Genomic DNA, 13,661 nt, shown 5'->3' with positions numbered 1-13,661 from the left:
TTATGGGCACAGCCTGTGGCAGTAAATATAACAGGGTGAACCTAAGAGGTCTGTGCTGAAATAGCAACCATGGCCTGGGCCTCATTAGCACCACGCTTCAGCCAAGTGAGCCAAGGACCACGGAACAGTCAGCATTTATGAGCTGTAACACGCGGGGACACAAACAGCTCATTACGGCTCTCTCAAGGCAAGGGCCCCACCCACAAACCACTAGTTTGACTTGGAGCTACAAGTGATGGGTAAAAAATAGAGAGGGACAACAAGAGAAAGAAAGAAAAGAAGAGAAAGGAATTGAAAAAAGTAAGGTGCTGAGCCTCGGCTCTCACCCTTTCCAGTCATCTCTTAACTGTGAACTCTGTGGGAAAAAGTTTGATCACATCACTGGTCCTGTTAAGGGTCAACTCTCATTGCAACAACAATCTCCACAAGAGGAACAAATAAAAAATGAGCTTGGCTGGCCCTTGCCCTGACCCTGCTACCTTCTCCTCTATGGCTGAGTCAAAAGAGCTCCATCTCCAATATACCCTTCCAACCAGCAGTCGCCCAAGCCTCTGAGTTCTGGACTTTCACCTCTTTCTGTATCAGAGAAGATTATTCTTGTGACTTCTATCCTACAAAACCTCAGCTCTATACACAAGAGACTTTCTATCACGCTGCTGAAGTTGGAGATGAAGAACAAAGAACAAGCTTGGGTGAAACATTCTGTATAAACACTGCTGTCTACAGGCCCTACCTACTGAGAGGATGGTCTGGGAGTATCGATGTGACTAAGGGGATAATGTAGTTGTGGAAAGGATACTCATACAGAATAAACGCAAAAAATTTCTCCACTAATTCTAGACACCATCATCTTTTTCAGGACTTCTCAAAGGCCTGGTTTCCCTGCATCATGACCAATGTATTTTCTAATGAGCTGCCAGGATAATCTTAACATGTAAAGCGGACTGTGCCGCTCACTTGCTCAAATCCTTTGATGAATTATTTTGCATTTACAATAAAATTCTAACACCTCCCTATGTTTTCTGCCTATCTCTTTAAGCTCTAACCATGAAATACCACTAGCTCCAGCCACTCTGGGCTTTTTTCATTTCTCAAAATGATCACATTCTTTCCCTCCTCAGTGGCTAGCACATGTTATTCCTTGTGCCTGGGATAGTCTTATCCTCTCTCTCCCCAACTCCTACTCATTGTCTATGTCGAAAATGTTACCTTCTCAAAGACACCTTACTTGCCTGTCACTAAACACAACTAGTTCTGCCTGTTAATATGCTCTCCAGATACATTCTATGTTTCCTGCAAGGCATTTAGTACAGTTCAAAATTTTATGGAGAATTATATTGTCTATGCCTGTGTTTCTCACTAGACTGTCAGTGCCATGAAGAAACGGGGGGGAGCTGTTTCCCTCATCACTGAATCCCCAGCATGCAACACAGTCCCAAGCTTAAATAAATATTCCTTAAATGAATGTTTATCTGCTTAAAGTTCTCTTATTTAAGTTATCCTAATCCCAAAATAATAATCATCTTTCAACTCACCCCTCTCATAGCAACAAAGAGTGTCTCTATTCTGTTCCTACCCCAAGTGTCTGTCACCCTTGTCTACACTACCAGTCTACACACAAACCCCTCATCCCAGCCCCCTTCCTGTGTCACTAAACTCCATCTCATTTGTACCACACCCAGATTCACCTTGCCTTTGCCCACTAGTCCTTCAACTACACCTCAAGGGCAACTCTACATTAAGGTGCACAACTTCCTTCTTTGACTGAAAACTGAGTTTTCCCTAAAGGCACCAGTCCAGTCAGCCCTCTGCGGTAGAGCTCCGGCAGTCCTCCTCTTTCAAACACTGCCACCGACAAGAAACTAGGGGAGAAAGCGTGGGTTTTCTCTTTATTCCCCAACATCACTACTAACCTCAGCAGTAAAAACATATGTACTGAGTTATTTCTAGGTTCCAGATGTGATGATAAGTGCTTTACACTGATTGTCAAATGTAGTCTTCATATATAGTCTAGTTTTACAGATTTAGTACAAACTTGGTGCACACTGAAGAAAAATACTAAAGTATCTTAGAAAGGTAAGAAGAGCTGTGAATTTGGAGATGAGGTTTGGCTGGGAACGACTGGAAAACTGAATGCTGTAATTCATTCATTCGTTATCTAAAAAATATATATGTATACATACACACACACATGCACACAAACACAATGTGCCAGGCTCCGACTATACATACTGGGATTATAATGGTGAACAAGACAGCCATGGCTTCTGCCTGCAGAACTTACAAATAGCAGATTTATAAACAAACAAACAATGATGACACAGAGTGATAGGTGCTTTCATAGATACCTATTGCCTTGGGAGTACAGAGTAGGGAGAATAGAGAGGAACTAGAGAATGAAACTTTTAAGAGAAGGCCTGGGAGGAGCGTGCAAGAGGGGAGAAGTGTGTGAGAGGGTGTGTAGAAAAAGGGTGGAGTGCGGAGTGTTTCAGGCAGAAAGTATAGGCTTGAGTTGAAGAGACAGCATGGCTCACTTGAGGCAATGAAAAAAAATTCTTGTGGTTGAATTATAAGAAATGCATTAGGGGAATGCAGAGAGGTGTGCTGGAGAGGGAGTTACATGCACAGCCTTGGGACTAAATCCAAAGACAAGGAGGACCCACTGAAGTGTTTCCAGCAAAGAGATGACTCGATCCAACGCATGTTTCAGAAAGTCCACTCTCTTGCAGTGAGGAGAATGGAATGAACTCCACCTCACACCTCCAGGTCAACAAAAACTTCAAGCACTGCAGAGTCCAGGCTCCTGTGGCCACTATAGCAACTAGAAATACTGCAGTGCATCTGGGGCAGATTCCGAAGGCAGCAGCACTGAAAAGCATCCAGGCTCAGCCACTGTGTAGATTGCCATGGAGGCTGGGCCAGTGCGGGGCATTCAGAAAGCTGACCCCCGCCACAGAGAAGAAAGTGGTGCCAAGCTTTGGTCTCCTGCTAGGAGGCCCCACTCTCTGGCTCTCCCCACTTCCTTAGGCTGCTGGGTTGTTGAGCCAGTTTACATAAAAGCCCCTTGCTGCACCAGGAGGAAAAATTAGCTGCAGCCAGGTTGAGTGAGGAGATACAAAGAGTACCCACCTCCCCTGTCTATGGGCAGGCAGTTACTCTGCTCAGAATGAATAAAATGGAAAAAAACAACATGGCACCTATTAAAAGATTCTACAACATAAAACATGGAGAATGTAATGCTTAAGATATTGATGAAAAGCATACTGGGAAAATTATTCACTTCCAGGAGCTAATACATTTAGAAAGAACTGGTTCTGTATGCTCAAGACATTTAGACATATTTATGTTCTACAAAGAAATAAAAAATAATATAGGACATTAGTCTCTGATCAAAGGGGCTGAGAGGCAGGCAGAAGAGGCTACAAAGGACTGACCTGACAATGAAGAAGTATAAGTCAGTGTTATAAAGAAGAACCTTAAGAGAGCTCTCACAGAACACAAAACAAAAAATGAACAGATTAAAAATCAAGAGAGATTTTAGCCCTGCAGACGAAAGAATGAAGACCTAATACAAAGATAATAGGTTTTCCTGACAACTCTACAACAAATGAAAAAGAGAGCAGGGAGCCCAGTGTTACTTATGAAAAAGAAGAAACACTCAACTGGCATTGCATTTCCCTAGAATAGTAACTGGAAGACACAAAGGAACAATGTGTAAGAACTTGATGAGATTCATTCGTGACCCAAGACTTTGATATCTAGTCAAGATACAACTTGTGTATGAAGGCAACTAAATCAAAAGACAGTTTTTGAATAACCAAATGGGTCCAACATGTAACTCCTCTGAAATAAAACTATTCAAAGATACTTATTTAGCTAAAATGTGAATGAAAATAAGGAACTCAGAAATGAAAATGCTGTGACATAATTGCACTGGTAGTTAGCACAACACAAGTAACACATAAAACAAAGTTGAAAATATTATAAATTGGGTTATAAAACTGTAAATATCAAGAATAATTTTAAAGAATATTCATGTTTATAAATTTGATAACAATAATATAAATGTTGAAACCCAGATTATTTATATAAAATCTAGGGAGTGAATGAAAGATATCAGAACTAAAAGTATGCTAATTCCTCATCTTCAAGAGAAAGAAATCAATAAATACATTCTAATTTCTGACATTAAAATTAGATAGATGAAGTCCTTTAAAGATTAAAAAAAATACATAGTATAATATAAATTATCACACCATGGTCTGTTGTTCTCCTGGACCAATTTCCTCTTCCTAGAGTGACAAGTGCGTGGCTTACGTTCTTGCTCTTTCCTCTCCTGTCTCACATGAAATCAATATCTGGGTTGAGGACCACTAAGGTTATCTGAATCAAGGGTTCTTACTTTTCTCAACCTCATAGACCTCCGTATCCACTCCATATCACAAGCACACTCACATTCTACACCCCTGTTACAAGACACTCATTGTTCTCATCCAAGATCTCCAACTTGGTACTTCCACTCTCTGACTATAACTTCCCCATCTTCTTCCTTTCTCATTCCCAGTAGACATCTTACCCTAATGTATTCCCCACTAAAACCTGTGAGAGTAAACCCCTTCCAATAATCCATTTCATTAACCAATGTCCTTTGAGCTGCCTTAGCTCTTAGTGTAGCTGAGCTCTATGGTCAATGAGATGAATAAAGTTTCTACCTCCTATAACCCTGCGTTGTGTCTCTCTCTCTCTTTCTTTTTAGTTGTGCAAAATCTTACATAGTGATCTAAACCCATTTTGCTCCTTCCTCCTTCCCCAGGCCTACTTTTTTCTTTAACTTCCTGCAATCTAGCTTCTTAGTCTTGTTTGTATTAAAACTGTATTTCAGAAAATTTCTAATAACTCAAATATTCTAATGAACATTTTGCGGTTATCATTCATATTTGAGTCTCCTGGTTGTCACTTATTAATAACCATGGTTTGTTAAAATCTGTCCTGGGAATGTCAAAATAAGTAAGAGCAGTTTCCTGCCTTCCAGAGACTGATAGTCTCTTAGGCAAGCTGAGCACATAACCCAGTAAGAGTAGTGAAATATTACAGGAGCTGCCACCGAGGCGTTTAGAGTTGAGTTCAGGGCAAACTTCTAAGGCTGCATCCTTTGACTCAAGGATGCTATCATGGCTGAGCTCTCTTCCCACCTCTCAAACCTCCCCTTTTCTCACTTTCCTTTGTTGGATCCCATTCCTCATCCATTTTCTGAAGGGTGGATGTTTCTCATACTTTGGGTCCAAATCCTCTGTTCTTATCACTCCACCCAATTTCCCTCACAGACTTGACACATTCCATGGTAACCAAAAGACTCAAAATCTGAGTCTCTTGTCCCTGCCTGTATTCTGAGCTCCTGGGTCTACATGTTTTTCACTTGGAAAACTCATCTCCAACTTACCATCATCTCTACCCTATTTCTCCATCTCTGTCAACAGTTCCCATCCATTACTCAGACTCAAAACAGAAGTTCACTCTTCTCGATCACCTTCCTTACGCCACCAAGTACTTAGATGCTTCCCAATTCCTACCACTGTTTCTTTCAAATTCACATTCACACACACTTTCTACTTCCTAGTGTGGTTATGTGTGGACTTTCTTATGTCTTCCTAGTCAATTTTATCACTCTTAAAATAGGAATCTTTTTCTTTGTTTCTCTTACAGTATCTAGCATAATATATTCCCTGTAGCAGTTGTTCAATAAATATCTGTAAGTAGGTCCAATAGATAAATTATTGAACCTCCTAACAACCATTCCACGGGGGCTTAGAGGGCCATGAAGTTAAACTGGATCATGCCTGTAACATAGCCAAGGCAACACCTTGAGTCACTGACTGCAGGGCAGGAACGATCCTGCAGTCTCACCTCCTGCATGTGGGGCTAGACTATCTACTCATCCTTGTTTCCACCAACAGCGCCACTAATCAACTCGGGCATATCTGGGGCAAGGGTGCTTCAGGTTAGCACTGTGGCAGTCTGCCCAACTGATAGAAAAGTGAATTTGGGGTGAGGAGGTAGAATTCAGAGAACAGGCTTATTATAAAGTCCTCACAATCAAGCTGACAGCAGAGAAATTGAAGTATGAGACCTTTTTCCCATTCCTCCATGCAGAATACAAATGAGAATAACTTTCCAGTCCCAGATTTAAGTAGTTTACTCTCTCAGTCAAAAAGCTCCATCCCTACAGTCTTAAACAAGTAGAAAAATGGTTGTGAGAAAAGCCTCACTCTAGAGAATAACTCATCACCAGCTAGAGGCTGGACTGAGACAGGAATATCCAGCTCAGAATAAGAGCACCATGAGGAAAGTCTCCATTCCCAGACACGAGGAGCTGATGCACCACCTCTGGCGAATGTACTTGCAACTCACGCCAAACATTTTTACTGAAATGGGAGCACCGACAGCAATGGAAACCTCCCCCAGCTCTTGAGGCTCATCATGCTCTAAAGGAGAGCTGAGAGAAAGTGTGGTCAGTTTTCTTTGACTCATATCCACCTAACTTCCATTGTTCACTTCTGCTTCATGTCCCAGAGCACTTTTCCAAGCCCATGCTGAACTTACATTTCTGGATTAATAACAAGCACAAGAAAATAAATCACATCTGCCCCAGAAGTGAGCCCAAAGTCAAAAGCAGCCACAGAGAGGAATTTGTGAGTTGAGCTAAGGGTCAACATTAATTCTGAAGGAAATGAACCTTTAAAAAGAAAATTCAAATAGCAGTCTATGTAGACAAAACATTAATCTATGCTGCTCTAATAAATTTTGAGCCCTATAAAATCTTTTTTTCCTTAAATGGGTATCTGCCAGAGCAGAAATTCTCTGATAAGATGGCCTGAGGCCAAATACAGTATAATAAAGACATTTGTGCTCTATCTTCATCCAACTCTCAGGTCTACTTCTATTTCCTAAAGGAACATCCAGTATTCAGGCTTATCCCTCTAAGGCAATTCCTATAAAGAAATAAATCACCTCCCCACACCCACTCCCTAAGACCAATATCTTTTTTCCATCTGAGCTTAAGCTAGTCCACAAGAGTGGTAGTTTTTGAAGGCACAAACAAACACTAACTAGACAGCCACTGTAGGTAAAAACGCCTGCAGTGGGGTATAACACAGTTCTGCCCACAGGCCATGGGGAAACCATCTATTCCTCTACCTCAGGGCTAGAACAGATGCTTCCACAAAGCAGCCGCAATGGTAATACCTACAGACCATTTTTGTATCTGAAGTAATACTGTCCAACTGAAATGTAATGAGAGTCACAGATATAACTTTAAATTTTCCAGTGGCTACTAAAACATTTAATAGTAAAAAGGAAATTTAATTTTAATATTTAATTCAATGTACCAAAATGTATTATTTCAGCATCTAATCAATATTTAAACATTATTAAAAAGATATCTTTTTTCCATATGAAGTTTTTTTTTTTTTTTTTTTTTTGAGACAGGTTCTCAGTCTCACTCTGTCCCCCATGGTGGAACGTGCAGTGGCATGATTAGCCTTCCAAGTGACCAGGACTACAGGTGCATGCCACCACATCCAGCTAATTTTGTATTTTTTGTAGAGACAGGGTTTTGCCATGTTACGAAGGCTGGTCTCAAACTCCTGGGCCCAAGAGATCCATTCATCTCAGCTTCCCAAAGTGCTGGGATTAGAAGCATAAGCCACTGTGCCGGGCCATAGTAAGTCTTCAAAATCAGTTATTTGACAGTTACAACACATCTCAATTCACATTAGCCATATTTCAGATGCTCCATAGCAAGATGAAACTAGGGGCCACCATACAGAATAGGATGGATTTAGAATGTTTAGCATAATAGCTGTTTGCAGAACAAATGAAAAAATAAACTTTTTATTGCATTTTTTATTGTTTCAATATCCCAAGAGAGAGATAATAGCAAATAAAGGCTTCTGAGAAAAGGAGGCTGACATATTTATCCTAAATCAAACCATGAATAGAGCTGGAAAAAATTCTACTCATCTTGAAGTGTAGAACTTGCTACAAAAGACCAAGCCTTTTATGTATATGTACTTACAAAACAAAGCCATAACTATCAGGTTCTTCTCATTAAAAGAATGGCACATTTAGAAATCTCCATTTATTTAAAATTAATGCCTATCTTTTCTCAGCCCTATGGTCCTACCCATTCTTTTTCAGATAGCTGGCAACTTCATTTCCTTCATTTCCTCAACCCACTACTCCAACACCTCCTTTTTCATTTTGTCAAAAGCCAGACCAAATAGTTAATGCTTCAAGTCTACAGCTGGAAGTTGTAAAAGGAATTCTGAACAAAGTTGTAGTAGTCTCTTAGGTGTAGAGAAAAAGCATCAGACTGAATCTAAAGCATTTACATAATGTTAACTTCTAACCTCAAAGTAACCAGCTAGGTTCTTAAAAAGGGAAAACACAAGGAGTAAATCACCAAATCTTAGGATAATGAAATTATAAATGAAATTTTCAGTCTATTAAGAAAACCCAAAGTTCTTCAAATAAAACAAGATAACTCATAAAATCAATTTTATATAGAAAAAAGACCACAGATTTGAGCACAGATTTGGAGTTCAACAAGCCTAGATTCAAACCCTAACCCAACCACTACAGGTCTTGGGCAAATTATTTAACCCTTTTGAATATGCATCATTATCTGAAAAAAAGATATTTAAACTCTATCTCTAATACAGTTATTGCAAAGATTGTACAAGATAAAACATTGTAATCAGCACAGTATTTGGATGCTAACAAACATTAGTTAACTCCTACTAGATCCCTGCTCCATTCACTTATTTAATTTGTGTAACATAGAAAATACTAATCTGAATTTATACATCTAATATCGGTAGAAATATAAGCCCTATGACACAAAATTTTCCTTCTGCTTTTCTCTTTACAATGGGATAGGGGCTGGGATGGTAAATAGCTCAGCTACATGCTACTGAGAACAAAGGTCTGTAAGGAGTGCTAGTAACTGCTGTCATCAATAGTCCAACTGCCCCCATAACTTGGTACATCCCTCACATCAAGTATATAATAATATCAATACAAACGTGGTAACTGTTATCACAGGGGAATACATGGGGTACTAAGGGAGTCCAGAGTAGAACATTTAGCTCAGCCTGGAGAGAGATCATGGAAGCCCTCCTGAAGGAGGTAACCACTTGATCTGAGTCAGCCATGCCAAAAATGATGAGAAAAATGGGGGAGGAGTGGAGAAGGAAACCCTAGAGAAAAGGAATGGTGTCAATGAAGACACAGGATGTGAAGTACTATGCAGTATGTACAGGAAAACTGGGAGCAGAGAACTGCTAGGGCATGCCGCTAGATGCATGAGGAGACTGGGGAAGCAGACAGGGCTGAGGCCATGAAAGGCTTCATATAACAGAAGAAGGATCTTAGACTTTATCCTGTTGATGATGGGCAAGGCAAAAAACAAGGCTTCTCACTGGGAATCAAAGAATTGGTATGAGTGAAGAAGAAAACCTGTGATGAATAACAAAAAAACTGAAGGTCACTCTAAATGACAGACAGCAAATCAAAAGAAATAAAATTGCCACATTAAACTTATTCATGACCTCCACTACCCTTTTTGGAACATATAAAAACAGAAACATCTTATAAAGACTTCTATAAAAAAGAGGCATTTATTAAATGTCCTGGGATAAGAAATTTGAATAAAATATCATTTCACTGAGAAAGTTTTCCCCAAGAGCAGGCCTTCCTAATTAATATCAAAGCAAGAAACCAAGTGTGGTATCAAATAAAAACCAACAACAATACTACAATGCTGTTTAATCTTCACTGGCATCAGAAGCCTCAGTACTACACAGTTACTCTCACCCAGCAAGGAAGAGATCAGAATGTGGTCAAGTTCTTAACAAGTATCTCATCCTGTCCAATACTGTAAGGATCATTAAAAAGAGAAAAAAAAAAAAAAACATGAATTTTTCCAGTTACTATATGTCATGTAATTAACTTTACAGTAATTTTTTAAGTTGAAAAAATAGCCTCTGAAAAGTCTACCACAGGAAAATGGCAAAAACTAGAAGAGAGAATGTGACAAAAAGTACAGAGGGCTAAAAGTGTAGTTCTAGGATCAAAACACCATGAAGAAATTCTAGGGGAACTCCCAATTCTAGGAAAACCTGGTGGAAAAGTATTAAAAGGGACAGTTTGGGGATTAAAAGTAGAAATGTTTGGCCTCCCTATGAAGTCGTGTGATTGAGTTTTTAAATGTTTTCATCTTTTTCTATTCATAGTCTATAGTTTTAAAGAGTACTCTAAATAATTAGATGCTATAGATAAGGAAAAGTAATTCAGAGACACTAAAGAATACCAGGTAGTAATGACTGCACTTCAACATCAAGATTCTTTGTAGGAGATAGCCCCACTACTGGTGCTTTAGTTTTTTCTCATAATACTAACTTCCTCTTGGGTTTCCACATTAAATTAATTTCTCTCAAAAAGGCCCAGCTCTTAGTCCCTTAATCAGTTCTTAATTGTCTCTACTTTCAGTAGATAAACAAATATAAAGAGAAATTAGAACCAAATGTCTGCATAAATCACTCAACCTGCCTAAGACTACATGAGAAACTTCCAAGAGGCTGTACAATTAAACAAGACTACCCTTCTAATGTTAGAGGCAGAAAAATCTATTTTTGTCCTGTGTGCAAAAAGGGATAGAAGAAAAAAACAAATGTAGGATGCATATCATAAAAATAATGTCGTTAAGAGTACCTGCCCAACACTTTGCCTAGTTATAGGACATGACATTAAGACGGGACAGATCTCTGTCCATGAACAAATAAGCTCTGAACTCTTGTAGCCTGTACAATTTATTTTAGCATTTCAGGAAATTTTTCCTCTTTAATATTTATTAAGCATCAACTACGTTCCAGGTAATGTCCTGCTTTTCCCAGATAATAAGCTTAGAGTGTAGAAGTAATGCTTTTCTCTCATATCTGCCACAGCATCTAGCATGGTGCTGAGTTCAGAGTTGCTGATAATACCTGTGAAAATATGTCTTTGAGTGAACATAGGAGAATGTATGAGGTTAGTACAATAAGCAAAGATCTAGCATGGAGATCCTGCTCAGTTCACATACTGGTTCCAGAGCAGGCCTAAGATTTTTGTTACTGATATTTTAAAAAAACAGTCTGCCTCTGGTCACCAATCCATACTCCATTCTGGTGGATTCTCCACACTGTACATACCTGTCCATTGTGGGGGGCAGCGGCAGTTGTAAGTGTTGACCCCATCCACACAAACCCCTCCATTCTGACACCTGTGGTTAGGGCAGTCATCAATATTCCTCTCACAGGTGCTCCCTTCAAAACCTGGTAAATAAAGAACAAAAGAAAATGGTGAAATCTCATACAAAAGAAACGACCTGCTCTGTTCCCACAGAACATGGTTATTAAAACAGACCCACTTCATGACTTCAGTTCAACAGCTGCTCACCCAAGACTCACCATATGAAAAATCCCCAATTCTCTGTCTTCTCTGGCCTCAAGCATAGCTAGACAGTGAAAGTGATTCACTGTGCCAATGGCATGCCTTCATAGTTACCTCACAAGTATTTCAAAATGTTTTCATGAAATAAAATCCCAGGGATGATAAATGTCTACTTGGGACAGAGATATTCAAGGGTTCTGAAAAAACAGGGTATTAGATTTCCACAGCTCCATGCCAGACTAATGGGAAGAACAGATAAAATATTACCTAATTAAATTTAAGTTCCTTTTATTTTTTTTCTTTGAATGATTGCTAGGCCTCCAAGCCAGGTGAGAAAGGGAGTGGAGGAGGATATTGAAAAAACACTGAACTTAAAGTATGAAGACATGGGTCAGTCCCAATCTCACCACCTGCAAGCTATTCGTACATGGTAAACTAAAGTTCCACATCAGCTTCCTCACCTGTAAAAAATGAGGATAATTCCACTTGCCTATCCTGTCTTTCTAATTATAAGTGCCACATCATGAAAAAGAGCTATACAAATGTTAAAAGGTATCTGAAAACTGGGCGGCATTATTACTAGTTAAGCTTACCAGCACTTCAAATTCATCAGCCTCTTCTCTAAACTTATAGCATTGCTTCCTTCCCCTTAACTTTTTCTTTTATGAAAATGAAACTAGTACACCAAACTTCACTCTAACTGCCCACAATGTGGTCCTTTGTAGTTTATATGTTGGGCCTCTTCCTTTCTCTTTCCTTGCTACCAAACTCCTGAGCTAATTAAATAGAAGACTACCAGCTTCTATTATAAACATTCTCCTATTTGAAATATAGTATGATTACATATTTGGCTTCCTCAAAATATCGCTTAAGGTTCCGCTCTCTCACTCAAAATACTTATTGGGCCTTACAATAGGCACTGGTGATACAGCAGTGAGTCCTTGCTTTGGGGCATTTACAGCCTGGTGAGTGGGACATGCATCAATCACACTTTGCTTTATTCCTTACCATAAGTTATTGTGACATTCTGCATCTGCTCTGCTACATTGGAACATGGCTGATTTCTCTTAATACAATGGCGGTCATATAAATAAGTATAAACTGAGTGACCAAAAACATTAGTCAAAAATCACTCCAGGGAAGACAGAAATCATTGAAGGCTTTATTGAAGGAAATTATATTTCTCCAAGCATTTGGTACTCAGTCCATTCAAGCAGATGAATCACTAAGGAAGCCTGAAAGAGACTATGAAAATATACTCAAATTTCAAAAATGTATATTACTCATATTTCATATTACTCACATAGAAATATGAGTCTTACAAATAGACTGAGCCAGAAAATGATGAGCCATTGAAGCCCACCCCTACAGAATCTATGGGACCTACTAGGTCCTTGAATAAGAACTAGGTTCAGAGTTGCTGCCCAATAATACCTGTGAAAATACGTCCTTGAGTGAACATAGGACCAGCCCCTAGTCTGGGTTCTTGATGAAGACATTCTTAGGAAAATTTAAAGACATAGATTTAGATTGTTGGGGAGAATGGGGCCCTGGCCTACAACTGCTAAACTTAAGAGGTCTGGTGGTGTACTAAAATGTCAATGATCATCCTCTCCCTAACTCGATCTCTCTGATGAGCAACACTAAATACAGTTGACTAGGGTGTCAGGGAGGTAGTAAAGCCCTTGTAGCTAAACTATAAGGAATAGAAACTGTGACTCTAACTTTATACTAGCCAATGTTACAACTAACTGAATTCATCAACCACAGACAAATTAAGAAAGCAGAAGCGGCCGGGCGCGGTGGCTCAAGCCTGTAATCCCAGCACTTTGGGAGGCCGAGACGGGCGGATCACTAGGTCAGGAGATCGAGACCATCCTCCTGGCTAACACGGTGAAACCCCGTCTCTACTAAAAAAATACAAAAAAAAAAAACTAGCCGGGCGAGGTGGCGGGCGCCTGTAGTCCCAGCTACTCGGGAGGCTGAGGCAGGAGAATGGCGTAAACCCGGGAGGCGGAGCTTGCAGTGAGCTGAGATCCGGCCACTGCACTCCAGCCCGGGCGACAGAGCAAGACTCCGTCTCAAAAAAAAAAAAAAAAAACAAAACAGAAAGCAGAAGCATTTCAGCAGAACCACAACAGAAAAGAAATAAAGTGTTTTCTTTTTATAACTGA

At 39.6% G+C, this 13,661-nt stretch overlaps 1 protein-coding gene across 3 annotated transcripts in view; it reads right to left on the bottom strand.

Annotated features, from left to right (window-relative positions):
* Nucleotides 1–13,661, bottom strand: part of NOTCH2 (notch receptor 2) — a 197,953-nt gene that overhangs the window by 64,557 nt on the left and 119,735 nt on the right. For all 3 annotated transcript variants that reach the window (XM_033198181.1, XM_033198182.1, XM_033198180.1), the window contains exon 5: nt 11,247–11,369. In XM_033198181.1, the coding sequence (XP_033054072.1) occupies nt 11,247–11,369 (123 nt within the window). The remainder of the gene's footprint in view (nt 1–11,246; nt 11,370–13,661) is intronic.

This window comes from Trachypithecus francoisi, unplaced genomic scaffold (assembly GCF_009764315.1).
Source record: "Trachypithecus francoisi isolate TF-2019V2 unplaced genomic scaffold, Tfra_2.0 Lachesis_group5, whole genome shotgun sequence".
NCBI lineage: Eukaryota > Metazoa > Chordata > Mammalia > Primates > Cercopithecidae > Trachypithecus > Trachypithecus francoisi.
This window is presented reverse-complemented; position numbering and strand designations above follow the sequence as displayed.